This window comes from Genypterus blacodes, unplaced genomic scaffold (genome assembly GCF_046128005.1).
Source record: "Genypterus blacodes isolate CSIRO-AG114 ecotype Tasmania unplaced genomic scaffold, CSIRO-AGI_Gbla_v1 ptg000039l_1, whole genome shotgun sequence".
NCBI classification, from domain to species: domain Eukaryota; kingdom Metazoa; phylum Chordata; class Actinopteri; order Ophidiiformes; family Ophidiidae; genus Genypterus; species Genypterus blacodes.
In genome coordinates this window covers 1,309,454-1,327,385 of record NW_027466852.1, presented here as the reverse complement: position 1 = coordinate 1,327,385, position 17,932 = coordinate 1,309,454, and the positions used below count along the sequence as shown (strand labels likewise).

The window sequence follows — 17,932 nt, the reverse complement described above, 5'->3', positions numbered from 1 at the left end:
AAATCCATGTCAGTCTTGTGGATTAATGCTATTTAATTACTCGCTCCCGAGCTATAACGCGACACGCTCGCTCGAGTCTTTGATCGTTGCTCATCAGTATTTACGCAACCTAAAATTATATGGCCGAGAAATACCAAACAACTTCCAAAAAAAAAAAGCAGGCATCTCAGAGACGTAATTGTTGTTGTCGGCGTGCCAGCAGTATGCAAATCACCGCCTTGCAATAGCGCTCCACACTCTCAGTTTACTTGGACGACGCACAAACAGCTGTGTTGGACTGCGACCCTACACAATTAAGTTTCACTGTCTGGCTGCAGAAGTCAAAATAAGATGTAAATAGAAGCTCTGATTCTGTTGACTCATCTCTCCCCTTTTGTAATAACGCACAGATCATCATGTTCGATTTACCCCATCAGCCGCCTTTGTGTTGAACTCCGAAAATGTTCTGATGTGAGCGTTCAAGGTGCTCGGATGTCTGGAGGTAAAAATGTGAATAAACCTGCACGAAAATATTTTATTTACTTTTCTGATTCCACAGTGTGGCGTTCACACTAGCAGAGTTCAAAGAACGCGGCCCACCTGTGCCAAATCAAACAAATCAAAAAAAGGACGACCTTGCAGGTTACCAGGGAGAAAGAAAACACCACACACACAAACACACAGACACACACACACACACGCACACCTCCAATCCCCTTTATTGCTCATCAAAGCCATTTTTTCCCAAACATAATTTTTATTCTGTTGAAGCTTTTGCTTGATTGCCTGTTGGAAGGATTCATCCAATATGAATTTCTCTAGTACAGAGTGAACTTCTTATCATTAATGAATTCATTATTATTAGTTATTACTTGTAGAGGGGAAGCACGGTAGATGTGTGCACACACTGCGCGGCGCTCAGTACTAAAAGAGTAAAAGAGCAAACGGCTGGCATCTAACACTACACAGCAGTATAAAACACACACAGACGCACTCTCGCTGTAGTGTATCAGCTGCATTACCAATTATTATGATAAACGCTGCTAAAATCAACAAAAAGCTGCAACCTGCTGGCTGCTGTGGATCTGATTTGCATCGATGCAAAACTAACAAATCTTCAGGAAGAAAGGACGAGGAAGAGATGGAGGTCGGATTGTGGCCAATGACTATAGGTCAGCCTAATGCATGCGTGTGTGTGTGTGTGTGTGTGTGTGTGTGTGTGTGTGTGTGTGTGTGTGTGTGTGTGTGTGTCTTCCATATGCAGCTGTACATAGGAGTGAGCTCAGAGGAAAAACACAGAAAGTAAAGATTAAGGACTCATGCATGAACCTTCACCTACAACATTCCGTGTACATACTGTGTGTGATTTATGTAAAAACGTGCAGGAAAAACAACAAATTTGGTGAGGTTGAATCAGATGAGACCTTCTCCACACTGAAGGTCTACTGTGGTTTATTTACGTCATTTGCTGCTTCTGACGTGTGTGTGCATGCGTGTGTGTGTTCTCGTGTAAAGCATGCACACGTGTGTATGCGTGTGCACTGTTTCTGGCAAATGGCTGAGTTCCAGCTGTTGTTACATGAGCCTCTCACACACCAACCTGACGCGTCCACTCCAGCACAGGGGGGAGCTCTTCACTCCACAGCCTGAGCAGACCGACATGATTGGAGGTCTGAGCTGCCAGTCAAAGGCAGAAACACTGCGAGCGCTTGTCCTCAGCTGACTCCATGTCGCAGCCAGAGAGGCAGCGCCGACGGATAGGTTTTATACGATTGACACCGATGCCATGGAAACCATGATCCAACGACATCGCACAGCAGACAGAGGCCGTGAGAAGGTTGAATGATGTTTGTGTGAATGTCTCCTTTCAATAAGAGACGGCGAAAAAACCAGTAGTGAGATTAAAGCGGAGACTCGCGCTATTACGGAGAGCCGACATGCCAAGCCACTGATGACATATGAAGAATAAGCTGGCGTGGAACTCTTCAAATGTGCTCCACATGGAGTCGTTTATTGAGTGCAGCTGTCTTGTATCAACAAACCGGTCTTTAGTGGAGTGGATGCAGGGGAGAAGCACATACGAACACATTCATCTACTTCCTCGTTTCATTAATGATGATAAACATGCAGTTGAGCATTATTGATTTGTGTCAGGGAGTGTTTTTTTTTTTCATGGCATCTGAGCCCGGGAAAACTTTTTTTATGTGAAATGTGAAACTCATTTCAACAGGACAAATAAATGGTGGGCCTAGTTTGCACGCGACACGAAAAGCCGTCACAGGCGACACAAAATGCTCAGTCGAAATTATCGTCCACCTTCGTCATGCAAGAGGCTCGAAAATGCGAGGATGGATAAATAAAATATGCGAGCGTGCGCGTCTCCGTGCTGAATAATTTGTGGCGACGGGGAGAGCAGATGGATGGATTTTTCTATAATGAAGCGAAAAGTGTATGTGTGTGTGTGTGTGTGTTTGTTGTGTGTGTGTGTGTGTGTGTGTGTGTGTGTGTGTGTGTGTGTGTGTGTGTGTGTGTGTGTGTGTGTGTGTGTGTGTGTGCGCCCTGTCAATTAAAAAGCTATAATTGAGAGCATTGTGGCGATTGTGATTACAGCACATTCAGCACATTTCATTGGTGCTGCTGCATTTTCAACTTTACACACAGTGAGCTTAGGGTCTTCTTGCTTGTGTGCATCGTGCAGAGGATAAACACACAACACACAAACACACACACACACTCCAAATGTAAACCCAAGACGCAGAGCGGCGCGCTGAGCTCCAGCGAGGTCAAACAAAGCTTGGCTAACAATGATGCAGCGAGAGAGAACAGACCCTCCACAGTCTGAGGCTCTGGTTGAACGTGTTGATGACTCCAGAATGCTAACTAGCTGTGTAGTAAAAGTGCTGCCAGCCAGTTAGCCGTCTAATGAGCTACAGCCAAACCAAAAAGTAGCCTTCCCCCGAGGCCGGACGTGCCAAAGGAAATTAAGGATGGGTTTGGATTATTCCCCCTGGTGACCGATGCCCACTCCTCCGCCCGTCTCCCCTCATCGCTCTGACGCAAAGTCCTTAACTCTCGGGGGGGAAAGGAGGAGGAGGAGAGCGAGGAGGAAAAGTTGTGGGGAGGGAGGAGGAGAGAAGGGGAGAAGAAGAGAAGCAGGAGGAGGAGGAGCGAAACGTCTCCTCACGTTCTAACTTACACCTCTCCGGTGCTCAGTGCTGACACATCGCCTTTTCTCTCTCTCGATCTCTCTCTCCCTATCCCGATCTCTCTCTCTGTCTCTCTCTCCGTTTCTTACTCTCTCCCTGCTCCTCCTCCTCCTCCTCCTCCTCCTCCTCTTTATCTCTCTGTCTGCGTCTGACTTTTTCTTCGTCCTTCCTCCCCCCCTCCCGCGCTGTATCTGTTTCACTGTCCTCTATCTCTCTTCACTTTGCAAAATCCTTCTCTCACTATTTTCATCCTTCGCCTCCCCCCTCCACCTTGCTGCCTCGCTCTTTCCGTTCCGGCAGCAGCTGCGGGCGGGTCACGTAAGGTAACGGCTCACCGCGCACATCGTAAGGACACACACACACACACACACACTCACAGGCATTGTACGTAACCTTGATGACATCACACTGCTGTACGGTTTGCCCTTATTATACTTTCATTTTCATTTCATTTCATACCAATTCACACCATCAAAGAACGTGCCACTGCAGTTTATTGTCCATCATAAAACCTCTAATGCTTTCAACAACCGGCGACACAAACTACTCGCAGTATTTGTCACATCTTCAGCATCTGCCACCGGCGTTCTACCAGCAAGACCGATGGCGTATGTGATCCGATAACACCAGACACATAATCTGATTCTACTTCTGCACAATGGCTGTGTGTAAATATCATCAAATTAAACTGCGGTTTGACAGGAAATGACTGCAATTCCTCCTTTGGTCAGAAAAACACCTAGAGGGCCTCGGTCCCAGGCTCGTTTCCCTGTATGTCCCCACACCGGGCTGTGTGTGTGTGTGTGTGTGTGTGTGTGTGTGTGTGTGTGTGTGTGTGTGTGTGTGTGTGAGAGTGTGTTTTGCATTTAAAGGCTCATCTAAATGAGTTAGGCCAAAGCCTCTGGCAACAGGCACAAAATGAAAAGCACATCGCGACTGCTGCTGATTTCTCCCAAAGCTAAATATAACATAGTGCAGTGTTGTGGGGGAAATGACCGACTGGTGTTTGACTTATTGAAGTGCCACACAGTTCAGGACGCTGCTCTCTGTTTGACTGGGAAATGATGAAGATGTAGAAAAGCACTGATAGCTAATCAGTTCTTAAAAGTACATCAACTCTTTGTTATCTTTATTCTTCTCGAATAACATCCCATACGATGTTTAAATGGTAGAAATAAGAAAATAAAGCCCATTCCACTCCATTTACGTGAGTTAAGTTAAAGCACATTTAAACTTGCCTCGTAAACTATTGGTAGCAAATGCAGCAAAACATTTCCCTCTAATCCTGCAGTTCAGCGTTGTGTTTTATGGAGATATTGTTTACTCTTTACACTTTAGTCATTGAAACAAAGTTCAGACGCGAGGATGCGATAAAACAATGTGAATTAGAATGCAGAGAGGATTATAAACGTGGCAAGGACGCAAAACTAAAACTTCTTTTTACATATTTAGGATTAGTGTGTAAACAACTGCGGTACGCCTCAGTGGACGATTAAACCACACGACTTTCTTTCATTTTCACGTTGACTAATCCATAGATTAATGCCATACCTTCCACCGCTCTTTTGAAGAAGACTTTGCAACTCCCGCACGTGACGACGCCGTAGTGACATCCTGACGCTTCATCTCCGCACACCAGGCACACCTTGGCTGTCGAAGATGGCTGCCTCAGTGGCGAGCTGGAAGGAAAACACACACACACACACAGGAGAAAGAGAGAGAGAGAGAGAGTTTTTAGAGCAGATATAAATCAACGAAAGCTCGTCAAAAGTCCACAACAAATCCGAGGCAAACTGTCTTTTCCTAATCATGCCAGAGGTTTAAATACACTGTAAAAAACATTCTTAGTTTTACAACGTACGGTACAGTAGCAGGACAATGGCGCTGTCTATAAACAGATGTGGCAGCTAAAGAGACGAGGGGCTTCGCAGGCTCACAGACTTGACAATGACCGAGCAGAATACTCAACTTCAGTAAGCAGGCGGGTGGAAACTCTGCGTGTCAAATTTAGTAAAAAAAACTTTGAGCTGTGGAGTCATTCTCTGGCTGCTGCTAACTGTCAAGACACTGCAGACAAAAGCCACGAGTAAGCAAAGCTGTGTAGTCAGAGGGGTCAAAGGTCACACACAAAAACGCCGCAACCCTGACTTTGCTCTGTCCGGCGTGTGACGCGGCGTGAGGTCATTATTTACTCTCAGCCCATCCACTGCCCGTTTGTGTCCAATCCAAAAGCTGTTTGTTTACTTAGGCGTAACTGTTTTCACTCCTGTATTATCTTCAGTCACGTGACGGTCACAGCTTTGGACGCACGCCGCTATCGGTCAGTACAACACAGGAGAAGTGGTTGGACTCGCTTGGACTCGTAATGCTTATTTGTGTCAATGATACCTCTTCAGATCAAATGTGAGGAAAGAGTCATTAGTAATGAATGTGGTTAAATAGTTAATGTCAATGGTTAATAGTTAATTCAAATGATTAATTGAGCTACCAATGAGGCGAGCCGCTCCAAAAGTATCACCTCGAATAATCCGACAGGCTTGACGTACATTCAGTATTTTAACATTCACACAAGAGGACATTAAAACAATCCTCCTCTCTAAATGTGTCCCTTGTAAAGTGAGACATTGGGGAGAGAGACAGAAGGAAAAGAGGGAAAGGTAAAATTTGAAAACAGAAGAGCCAACCCAAACATGGTTTAGATGATTCAGCAGAGATGTGATTAAATAGCGCAGATGAAACCGGACATGGTTTCATCAGTTTTCAGCACAAGGATGCCCTGTGGATGGAAGCTGAAAGTGACCCTTTGAGATCATGCACACGCACACACGCACACACACACACACACACACACACACACACACACACAAACACACACACACACACGACATGGATACAGCGCTGGAGCACGTGGAACCCAAGCGTGTTGCAGCTTTCCTCAACTAAAATGGACGTGATGGAGAGCTTTGTGAAGCGGTGATATAAGAGAAAAGGGACATACAGTTTGATAACTGAAAAACATTTACCCTCATGCACAAACACACACACACACACACACACACACACACACACACACATACACACACACGGCACGTAGAACACAACACATCTAGACGGGTACACAGAGAGAACACCTTGTATCAAAACAATGAAAGTGGCCTCAGCTTCCCCCTCTTTTCTGTGCTAATTACCACTCTCCCATCTCAATCAATAACATGCAAGGTGATTGTCTGGTTAACATTCTCCTTACATCCTTAATCAAACCAGCTGCCAAGCACCCCCTCTCTCTCTCTCTCTCTCTCCCTCTCTCTCTCTCTCTCTCTCTCTCTCTCTCTCTCTCCCTCTCTCTCTCTCTCTCTCTCTCTCTCTCTCTCTCTCTCTCTCTCTCTCACCCTCCCTCTCTCTCTCAGGCACACACACACACACATTTCCTCCAGGGGACTAGCTGGAAAGGGGTTCGGCAACAGCACACTCAGATACAATCAGGACCGCTGATCTAATTCCCTCTTGTCCATCTACACACACATTCAATTTGTTAGGACGCTTAGAGGAGTCTCTGGTGAGGTGTTTGTCTGACTAGATCTCTCTGGCACCACGCCCCATGATTTCAGCTAATACGTGTGTGTGTGTGTGTGCGTGTGTGTGTGCGTGTGTTTTTAGGTGTGTTGAATATGCGTACTTCTGGATTTTCTGTCCGCTTTGAACGGAAACGTTTGCGGCCGACAATGCGGCACGCAGCAAATCAAAAATCCCTCTAAAGAATGCCTCTAATACCTGCTCAGCGGTCAACCCTTTAATAGCTCCACACATTAAAACCTTGTCGCTGCCAGCCGGCCCTCTAGTCCACCAACAAGGTGACTTCCCCTCCCTCGGAGAAGTATATAGGTCATTCATTCTCCGCTTATGAAACCAGAGTAGACAGGCCGGGCTGCACTGACTGTGCACCGAGCGGGCAAACAAACAATCTCACAGTTTCAGCAGAGATGTTAGCCTACATTTAGCGCTCAAAGAAACATAATAAAAACACATTTTGAATGAGCCCTCTCGATCTGTTTGGCTCGTCGTTCACCGTTGCATCAGTATCCCCAGATAGCGACTGCTGTCCGTCGGGATGAAGGTTTTAATTATGCTTTGCGGTACCGACATGAGAGGTAAGACCTTGTTAAAGCAATCACATCGTCCCGTTAATTCCTGCATGCAGAAATGAGCGTCATCACTCATTTTTTACTGACTGCACCGAGGCAGACAGCAGAGGACACTTAACACAGCGGCAGAGAGAGACCCGCAGAGGTAATGTTGAGTTACACACTCTCATGTAGGGTGGAAAACTGCACTGTGTAACCAGATTACATAGCTGGAGGAAAAAAAAAATCTGTTTCAGTCGCAACCAGGCACAAAAATATGCGTGAATAAAAAACAACCAAGAATCAATCGAATCAAGATAAGCTTCTACATACCTAAGAAAGTTCTGCTGCTTATGTGAGCTGGGACGACCTTTATCTCTTGACCCCTGTCTCCTCTATTTCTGGGTACAGTTGCAGAGTAGCTCAATGGAACTGACTGCAAGGATCAAAGGTCTCATTCTTCGCTCCAGTTGTTGCTTTTTTTCCCCTTCCTACAAAAACCCCGGGGAAGCGGTTTCATTGTTTCGAGTCTCCTTTCATCTATAAGATAACACGCAAAACTAACAACCGATTTAGTCGCTGTTATTTCCCATGAGGACACAGATGAGTGCAGGTGGACAATGCTCGTCTCTTCCCACTGAGATGCAGAGGGAGAAATGGAACAAGCTCTTTTTCTGCTGCTTTTCGCGTTAAAATGCTGATTAATGGGATATTAATAAAACTAGGAAAACGGAAATAAACACTAGGGTTGAAGCCCACATTGACCAGTAAAATGTGTCAGGGCCGAGCTACGGAACAGATGTTCGCGCTCAAATTGGCCTAAAGCAAGTAATTTGGATGTCACACTGGGAGCATTCTACAAATGGTTCACATATCTCCACCCTCTCTCAGCTGCGGAAGGAATGCACAAGGGTCCAGCTAGACCAGAGATGTCTCAGAATCAGGAAATAAAGCATTCGAAAATCATTAACGAACCAATTTGTCAAAAATAATGGTTACAAAAACAAGTCAAAGTGGGTCACGATAAAAGGTGAAAAGTCACTCAAGTGTAGCACAACTAAAGGATTTGTTACCATAGAAACCAAGCTTGAAGTCGAACTAAATCTGACAAGGGAGAGATGCATAGGAAGTGGCGGTGCTATAGTTATTCAGATATTATCAAGATAACATCGTTATGGGTGAATAATGGGCCGTGAGATGATTGTACAGTACAATGTAGAACAGCAGGGCCCACGTGGTCAGAATGAACCCTGTGACCCACATAAGTACATTAGCATGACGGAGTCAGTAAACAAACAGCTGAACCACAGAGAGAGTTCTGTTGTGTAGAAAAACACTGCTCTCATCATGCATGTAATGCCGTCTGATTCACGTGTACACACACACACGTACGCACGCACAAACACAGTCTCTGTCTCTCTGCACAGCCACCCACTTTAAAGATAGATCTGTGCATGTGTGTGTGTGTGTGTGTGTGTGTGTGTGTGTGTGTGTGTAAGCAGACACACTGGCTCATTGTAGAGGCCCTTATCACAGGGAGAGTTCAGTCTAACACAGCCTCCCTGAGCTTGCCCTTCATAAAGGGAAGCATCCTTGATTCTGCAAAAAAAAAACCTGCCAAAAGCCTCCGTTTGACCTACAATCTTTACGTAACGCGCAGCTCCATTCCTCCAAAGAATGTTTCTACATCACATAGGACGGCTTGTTGAAAAATGTATGGGCAGATTTGTTTTAGCAACACCGGGGAAAGGAGTGAGCGAGACAGACAGAGAGAGAGGGTGAGAGAGAGAGGGAGGACAAAATGGCTTACATAATCATGGGCAGACAGTATAAACATTAGGTTGACACCCACTCACTGCCTCTCAAAGGGAGAGAGGTCTTCTGGGTAGAGCTAGAGAGGCACCAGAGAGTTATTTTTCCTGGTGAAGGTGACCCTGGCATTGGGCAGAGTACCTGAGCATACAGAAATGTGAGATTTCCTCTTTGCCAGGCTTGTGTTACGCTTGTGTTAAGGTTACAGTATAATTATTCCAACTGGCTCCCTCATATGTTTAACTATCGAGCAAAATTCACACCTTAATAATCTGCATCATGCGGTGTTTCACACATTCGCTTTTAGCAAAGTGGGATTTTCGACCCCCCTTATGTTCATTTTCGGTGTTTTGTAGTAAAATTGGTTGAAGGAAAACACTAAAAACAGGGCACATAAAGCTATTTCATCATGAAATAAAGTATGTTTCACTGGTAAATCTGCTCTCTGATGGCGCCTGCTTTCCAGGAAGTGACTGCATTCCTTTTTTTTCAAATTTCCTTTACCTACAAAGTTTATGTGACATTTTACAGGAAATCACAATTATCTTCAGTTTGGCGCGTAGCAAAAAACATGAGACCAGTCAGAATGCACACACGCACACGCACACACAAACACACACAGACACACACAGAGTCCTCTTTATGGATAGAGGCTGGCTGCATGGCGGATACAGACTGGTACAGTGTCATTCTCATTTACACACAGTAGTGATTTGTGTTCACACATTAGGCAACATGTCTGTAGCTGTACCTTTCTATGACTTCAAATACTATAAATAACACTGACATATTGTCCAAAATAGGGACACCTGCAATATCACGGCTCTCTAGTAAAGAATACTGTAAATCTCCGCGAGGGGTGGCAGGGTGTTATTATCATGGAAACGACAGTAACTCTTGCTTGTCAGGATCGATGATCTGATACAAGAGACGCATCACTACCGTGCAGGCATGGTGTGACATCAGCCGTGACCCACATGTGATGTTTCTCTGCCTGTTCTTGAACATACTCAGATTCCACACCGTGTGCGGACGTGCTGTTCCTCAGCTTTGGTACGTGCGCCTTGTGTCTTTTCCGCACAGCACGTAAAAATTACACACACTTTGGCGGGAAAATTCTGCCCAGAAGCAAGAACAAAAAAGTAGCAGTCCCTTTACAGTTTAGAGGGTCAGAGCACCCACTCACTCATACGGAGCAGAAAGAGCTCAGCAGTGTTCACTGGCACACAAAGAACAAAGTGGTATCAAGAGCTGCATAACTGCTGGGAACTCCAAGCTGAAGTAGATGAATTAACGTGTCTGCACCAGGCAAAAGGAGAATGTTTCTAGTATAAAAGCACACCGATTAGCGTTGAAAAAGTGTTTGTGTTATGACGCAGTATGATAAATTGTGTATTGTGTACAAATGTTTTCTCTGATCGCATGTTCATATTAGCGTCTCACATTGTTGTGAATTGTAGAAGTGAAGATGAAAGGGCTGCAGTAAAAATACAACAAGTGTAAATTTGCGCCTCTGAGTGTCATAATATTTAGACTTTTGGAGGGAGATTGCTTTTGTAAACAGAAAGGAGACATTAGCCCTCATTGCAAAGTCCTACATGCAATGGAAGCCATGAAATAAATTGTCCTCTATTATGCTTATTATATATTATCTGCTCCACCTTGTCTTTAGGGTGTCATTCTACTTCTGTATCACTGTTTGATAGTGAAAAGCTTCTTAACTCCTTTAACCTCCTGAGATGTTTATTTTCTATGCATTTTTAATTTGTCTTTGCTATTTGTGATTAGTGGAACATACTTAGTACAAAACAAAAAGAGTGTGAAGAGTGTGATCATTTATGTACTACATCTGAACACATAGACTGTAACATATTTCTTCCTGTCTGCTATGTTCTTAGCGACCAAAGTAGTATTTACACCACTAGGGGCACCCAAAAATGTCCAGATATGAGGACAACAGGATTAAGTTAAGTGATGATGATGCATAAGGTGTAGGGAAGGAAAAATGTAATGTCCACATATGAGGACACAGGGTCTCTGGAGGTTGAAGGGCTTTCGTGTATCTACTCCAGTTCCCCAAGAACTTAGAAGAAAACGGCCTAAAACATCCTGAGAAAACAGCTCGGGGAACACAATTTAGCGGACTGGTTTCCGAGAAACCCACTGTGGAGCTTCAGGTCGATTTGCCAGGCATGGGAAACAGAGAAACAATGCAAACAAGAGGCCGGGGCGATAAACATGTGTAGGAGCGTGAAATACCAGCTCATGACTTAAATCACATTTCTCCCTCTAACGCAAACCAACATGATAACAACAAAAATAATCAAGGTGCTTGGCGTAAATCTAAGCAAACAGAGGAGAGGGAGGCTGTTTTCACCACCTTTACTCTAATCTGTCTTGGTGCCATGAATGTAAACATAAATGGACCACTTCAAAGCTTAAAGGGGTTTGGTTACAGACCTTAAATCCTTTAATTTCCCTGGCATGGGTGAACTTGAGATCTGGCCTCCCCTTGCGTTCACGTACCAAACCTATTTACAGCTTGTATCCCCTCCCTCCATACATACCTGGCTCCCCCTGGATGTGTCTAGACTGGAAGAGAGACCTGTTCTCTGTACAGCAGGTGACCTCCAAACCCAGCTTAGAAGCCCTTAGGCAAATAAGAAAAGGTAAATCCCTACAGAGGCTGATTATCTTTAAGGGATCAGGCCCGAGCCACCTCCACTACACACAAGCCTTACGTCTTTTATCCTCTTTCTCGCAGCGGTTAGTACACTGTTACACTTGTGTTTGTCCACACACTCTGCTGAGGACCAGTCAATGGGATTACTGCCGAGTGCGGTCTTGAACTTGCTCACAAATGTAAATGGTATTGTTCTTATGTGCTTGTGTGTGTAAAATGGGACGACAAAGCACTAGAAAAGTGGGATTTATTTTGGATTGTTGTCCTGGGCTGAATTAGAGGGTAGGCAATATACAATGTAACCTGTGTGTAGTATTTAACATGGATTGTAAGTGTAGTTGAACACCTGCTGTCTAATCCTACATCTAATTCTTACACATTACCCACATATTCACACATTCTCATTCACATTTTCATCCTTAAGTGAGACCTACGCTGACATCATGCAGTGTAAAAAAGTATGCAGACCTTTACACTGTGTATTATCACTTCCATAACAATCTGCTCTGACAACCGCAGTGTGATGGAATATATTTTCTGCAATCGCTCAATATAAATATCACACTAGAACTCTGGTTTGTTTAGTTTAGTTTTTATTTTAAAAACAGAATCCCAAAGTTGTTGTGGCGCAAGATTGTGGAATAACAGCGTTGTGCCCTGACTGAGCTGACGTACAGCTACACACACACACTCTCTCACTCACACACACACACACACACGCACTCTGTTAACACCAACAAATAATCAGCAGCTCAAATGTACTTTTTCTCTCCATTTTTCTCTTCACTTTCTATTACAGAAAGTCCAGTCTGAGCTGTCCTCACCACTGCATGACTTCATTTACTGTAAACTACCATCTAAAAAAAAGTGTGCAGGAAACACGACGACGTTTGAGTGTTGAGAGAAATTAAATCTAGTTCCAAATGTGTTTAAAGTGAATGATTCATCTGAAAAAGCTGAATTTTTTGGAGAAAAATTGGTGAGAAAGCAAAACCACAAAGAGTTCAGCTCTATATGTTAAATCAGCCCACTGGTACTTCACAACACTCACTCTGCAATGTTTAGCCTGAAGGCATCATCAGTATGAGAAGACCAAAGTTACTTTACAGGTGTTTTGGTTGCTTCTAACCACTCAAAGATGTGAAGCAAGTACCTCACTCAAACCAAACACAGGAACCCTTGTTACATCTAAACCACTCCCACGCTCCAAATGCTGAGCTCCATCAATTTTCACTGGATGTTTCCCAAACTTGTGTCTCACACAGCGAAAACAGAGCTTCAAGCCTGCTTCTGAGAGCCGATCGCTTCGCTCAAGAATAAATGCTGAGCCAATCCCAGCATAAATATATTAAAATAAATGTAAAAAACTAGAGAGAGTGCAACAGTGACAGTGTAGTTCCCTTGGCCACTAGACCTCATCAGAGCCAATTTATTTAGTATATGAAAGAAAACTGACTACTGATTGAGAACATTGTGCACATTCTGCACTATATATTGCCTTATTCATTCACTGGCTGTATTATTCATGAACTAAAGCTGAAGGTCAGCATATAAATTCTAAAACCTCGAAAAGTAAATGAACTACATCTAAGGCTCCAGAGAAATGTGGCAAATAATGTCTTATTCAAAAGCCGACCTTTTCCTTTCCCTCACGGTTCAAAAGCCCTCACTCTGAATGTAGGTTAATGTACACTGGCACTGACACATGTTGCCAGCAACCCTACGCATTAACTGTCACATGCAATCATCCTCAACACCCACCAGTCATTTAGGATTCAGCTAGAACAAACACAGAGAAGATCAGGCTGGACGTGCTGAAGGATCTGCTGCGTGTACAAATGCGACTACGTCAACATACAGTGCATACTGAGGGCTATATTTAGCTGAGGGGTTCCCAAGCGGATCTGCCAGAGGTGTTTATTGTATCTATAGCTAATAGATGAGCAGCTCAGTAAAGACGCTGGGTTTGAAACCACAAGCTAGAGGAGTGGGCTGTACACTGGGTTCCAAGCCAAGACTCCGGTTGGCCAGCAGCCAGGTGGTTAGCACCACGGCAGCACATTCTGCACGTTAGCTTGAGAAGTGCTGAGACCGACGGCCCTCCAGTGCGCCTCGCCATACTATCTGACAGCAGACGAGCTACGAGGCCTGCAAGCACACAGCTACTTAGCTCCGACGTCCATTAGTTATTATCAAACCAGGAAAAAAACGAATCCCTCCAAAGGTCAAATTTGAGCAGCTAACCTCCCACACTCGTGGTAGTAAGTGAAAGGAAAAAAACGAATACTAGAGGGCAAAGTCGAGCACAAGTACATGCACACATAATGTCTGGCCAAAACCAAATGTGCAATGACCTTTTTCAAATTCAGTGTGTTCACCTCAGAAGGATTACAGGCCCAGATGGCTGCTGGATGAACAATGCAACACCTGCTGAGGGACAAGGCGCAATTAGGTTCTCGCAAAATCTGCAGCAAAAGGAAAAGCGCAGTCTGGGCAAGGGACTATTAGACAAACACATACATGCTAACTAATCTAACGCTCAGTTAATCTAAGTCAGTTGTGATGCTGGCACTCATCTACCAGCGGTGCTACGTCTATGTTGTGGATTTCCAACTAAAAAACAAATCCCTTCTGAAGAATCACGTCTATAATTAGCTACATTTCATATCCGGTCCATTACTGTTGGTATCCGGTGAAAGTGTTTTGAACCACCAGGTGACACCAAAGCGATTATATTACTTATTTGAATGATGAAGTTCGCTGGCGGTGCATTGAGAGCCCGACAGGTGAAACCCGACATACCAGATCAACTTTTCCCCTTTTTCATTCGGGGCAAAGTCACTCACCAGTTGAAATATAAAACAGTTTGGGTGAAAACAAAACACCTGCACCGAGGATCGCTTCAAGAGAGAGAGAGAGAGAGAGAGAGGAAACAGAGCTACTAGCTGATGTCAACTGGGTAAGGAATATGGCAGCCAATGTTTTCGTAAAGACGTTTTAATGTCCACGTGCGACAGTTTTAAGCTACACAGCCGGGAATTGCATTAAAGGAAATGCGGATTTCATGTCGGGAGCTCCCATATGTCCACTCTCAGGCATCCACGTTCACTTACATACTGCTTTTCATAAAGTGGGATGTGCAAAGGCAATGACCGGGGGAGGGTGTGTGTGTGTGTGTGTGTGTGTGTGTGTGTGTGTGTGTGTGTGTGCGTCTGTGTGTGTGTGTGGGCTGTCTTCAACAAATCCAATTCATGCGCTCAACCTCTCATCCACTCCTCTCCGTATCATTGCACATATGTTACACAGTACAAAACACAATCACCTGCTCCAAACAAGAGGCTAAAAATAGTTCCCGTTCCAGTCGTGGCAACCTTGACTCAGGTGAGCGCCGGCCTGCATATGGCTGACTGCTGATGTATATTTAATAAGGTGATATATTTGCAGCGGTGCGCGTGCGGTGCCCTTTCAAAGCGGGCGCTCATGTCACCTTTTTGGTCCAGTCATTTCCAGTGATGTCAGCGATGATGAGGCAGACGTCAAGGGAGCGTAGAGGAGAGGGGAGAGAGAGCACCACCGAGGAGGTACAGAGGAGGATTAGGGCCAAAAAGGATTCAGAGATTAAAACTTCGTAAAGGTGAGACGAGGCAAGTGTGTGACATGTTTGTCAAAGTAAACACTAATCTTGTCCATCACCGTACAGTGGCAGGCGTATACAGTGCACTCGTGTCCCACCAGGTTAGAATTCCCATCACGTTGCACTTTTAATAAATCATAACACCTAGACTTTGCCACTAAGACGCTCTGTTCAAATAAGACATTCGCCCAACCAAATACTCTCGGGGCTCAGAATATCTCCCACATTTTTCCATCTGAGGGAAATATTGTCGATTCAGAGGTTTTTCCTCTTCCTGCTCTGCCCCGGCGCTTCCCTCCGTTGCGGGTGCGTATACACAACATTGCATTGTTTGAGGTGTATGAAACTGTGAAGATTAGGGTAAAACACACGACATCCTCGGCTCCTCTCATAAATATTTAAGAAGGGGAGACAGGTCTCGGGTGTGGAGCAGCGGGGGAATCATCTTGTGTGTGTGTACACAGTCTGTCTTATTTGGAAGGAGTGTGAGTGTTGCTGTAATGAAGAGTGAAAATGAAGAAATAGCACATAATGCACATCATGCTATTACAGCCTCTTGCTTCTAGCAGTGATACAGTGTGGCTCTTATCCTTAAAGACGGAATGGTGCAACCTGAGAGGGTGTTTAACAATATTTTAATTACTTTTTTTATGAGTTAAGTCTCAAGCGCCGTTCACATTTTCTATCTACTCCCTGTTCTCCTTCATGTCCGGAAGCTCACCGGCCTTAATGAATACGTTTTAAGAGGAAGTGGTGTATAATTGTTAGACACGTATGGAACTGGGAGGCACGTCTGTCAATCACACATCAAACGCTTCTACCGATGGCCTGAGTGGCACCTACATCCAGGTTTCCCCTCATCGTATACTGCGCGGGTGCATTGACAGCCTTTCTATGTGCCATTGACTCCTCTTATGTACTCTGCCCTCGGGGTCTGTCTGTCCACAGAGGCTTTATATGAGAAAGCCTGTCATAACAGCCACATTGGAGGGTAAAGCATGCCAATTTCTCCAGGATCAACGGCCAATTCATACAAACTCTGGTTACAGTAAACTCTGAAGACGTGCCAGGAGGCTCCGAACAAATCTGTCACCACCAAATCCCCTGCGGAGCCAGAGGTCATAATTTCCATTTAACACCTACCGCTCCTGCACATACAGTGCGTTACAGTTTATAGCCTGTTGCACGCTCACACAGCCCCGGAGCACACATGGAAGAAGAAGCCCTGTACAGCCCAGAAGGCCCAAAACTGAAGGCCTCCATTGTCTTATGCATGCAGCTTTGAGGCTGCTTTGCTCTTAAGTTTATAGATTTTTTGATTGGTACTATCAAGAATTTAAAGTCTTTCATGTCATGCTTTGTTCGTATTGTTGTAAAATGTCTAAACTGTGCAAATTGTATTTCTATCAAGCGGGTATGTTGAGCAAAAGGAAAACTGTCTCCTATATTCAATCATAAAACTTGAATTATTTCCTCCACATGCCAATTTACGTCTTTGTTTGCTTGTAGGATTTTACTCAAAAACCTTCTGGACTGATTTTGTCTATACTTGGTGGAACAGTCAAGCAATCAGATTTGATGCATATGCAGTAATTCTAATTTGGCGACATAGAAGCCTTTTGTAATATTTGGTCACCTCTGGCACGCCCCTTAAAAGTCCTCACCCCAGCTGCTGCTCCTTCACCGTAGCCGTGGAAACACTCACACTCCCTGAGCCACTTCCTCCCCTTCTGCTCCTTCACATCTGCACACTGTGTTTGCGATCCCGACCCTCCCACCTCCACCCCGCTGTAATATCTGCTTCCTGCTGAGTAACGACTCCCAGGTTATGTTAAAGAGTGCCATCATGACACCAAATATCAACATTAGCTTCATGCTGGGGACAGAACATTTTTATGACACACCTGAGGCATTTTTCATCTTTTTCAAACTCATTACACCCAGAAGCTCTTTCTGACTGGGTTGACCATGCAAAGAACTATTTGAGATGTTGTTTTCTTTGTGATAGCATCAGTTGTTATTAACGAAGAGCAAATGTAGCGTAAATGAATCTGTCTGAGCTCGTCGCCCTCGGCCATCAATCAGAACTAACACACTCGCTGCCGATTTAATAGAGCTAGAGCGGCTGCCACCACGCAGCTCTACGCTGTGACGCCACAATCACTGAAACTTTGTGTTACACGCGACAATTACACACATACACACAAACACACCTCCAAAATGTAAATAAGTATTGACAGAAAGTGTTCTCTAGAGTCCCCCTCAAAGTGTTTAGTTATTGGAGCATTAAGCATAAATAATGAAAATTAGAGAAAGATTACATTCTTTACTCTGCTACACTTGAGTAAATTCTCTTCAATGTGAATCTCCCAAAGCTGCATGAAGACAGCGGAGTGAGGAAAGCAGCGATGAAGGTGATTGGATGCAGCCTTCCTTACCTTGCAGCCACTGCTCCAAACAGCGTTTCTCCCTAGGGTGCTATTCTGGTCACACCAGG

The 17,932-nt window shown here is 44.6% G+C and overlaps 1 protein-coding gene across 1 annotated transcript in view; it reads right to left on the bottom strand.

Annotated features, from left to right (window-relative positions):
* Positions 1-17,932, bottom strand: part of nr3c2 (nuclear receptor subfamily 3, group C, member 2) — a 61,281-nt gene that overhangs the window by 24,004 nt on the left and 19,345 nt on the right. The window contains exon 3 of the mRNA XM_076147697.1: positions 4,737-4,864. Within this exon, the coding sequence (XP_076003812.1) occupies positions 4,737-4,864 (128 nt within the window). The remainder of the gene's footprint in view (positions 1-4,736; positions 4,865-17,932) is intronic.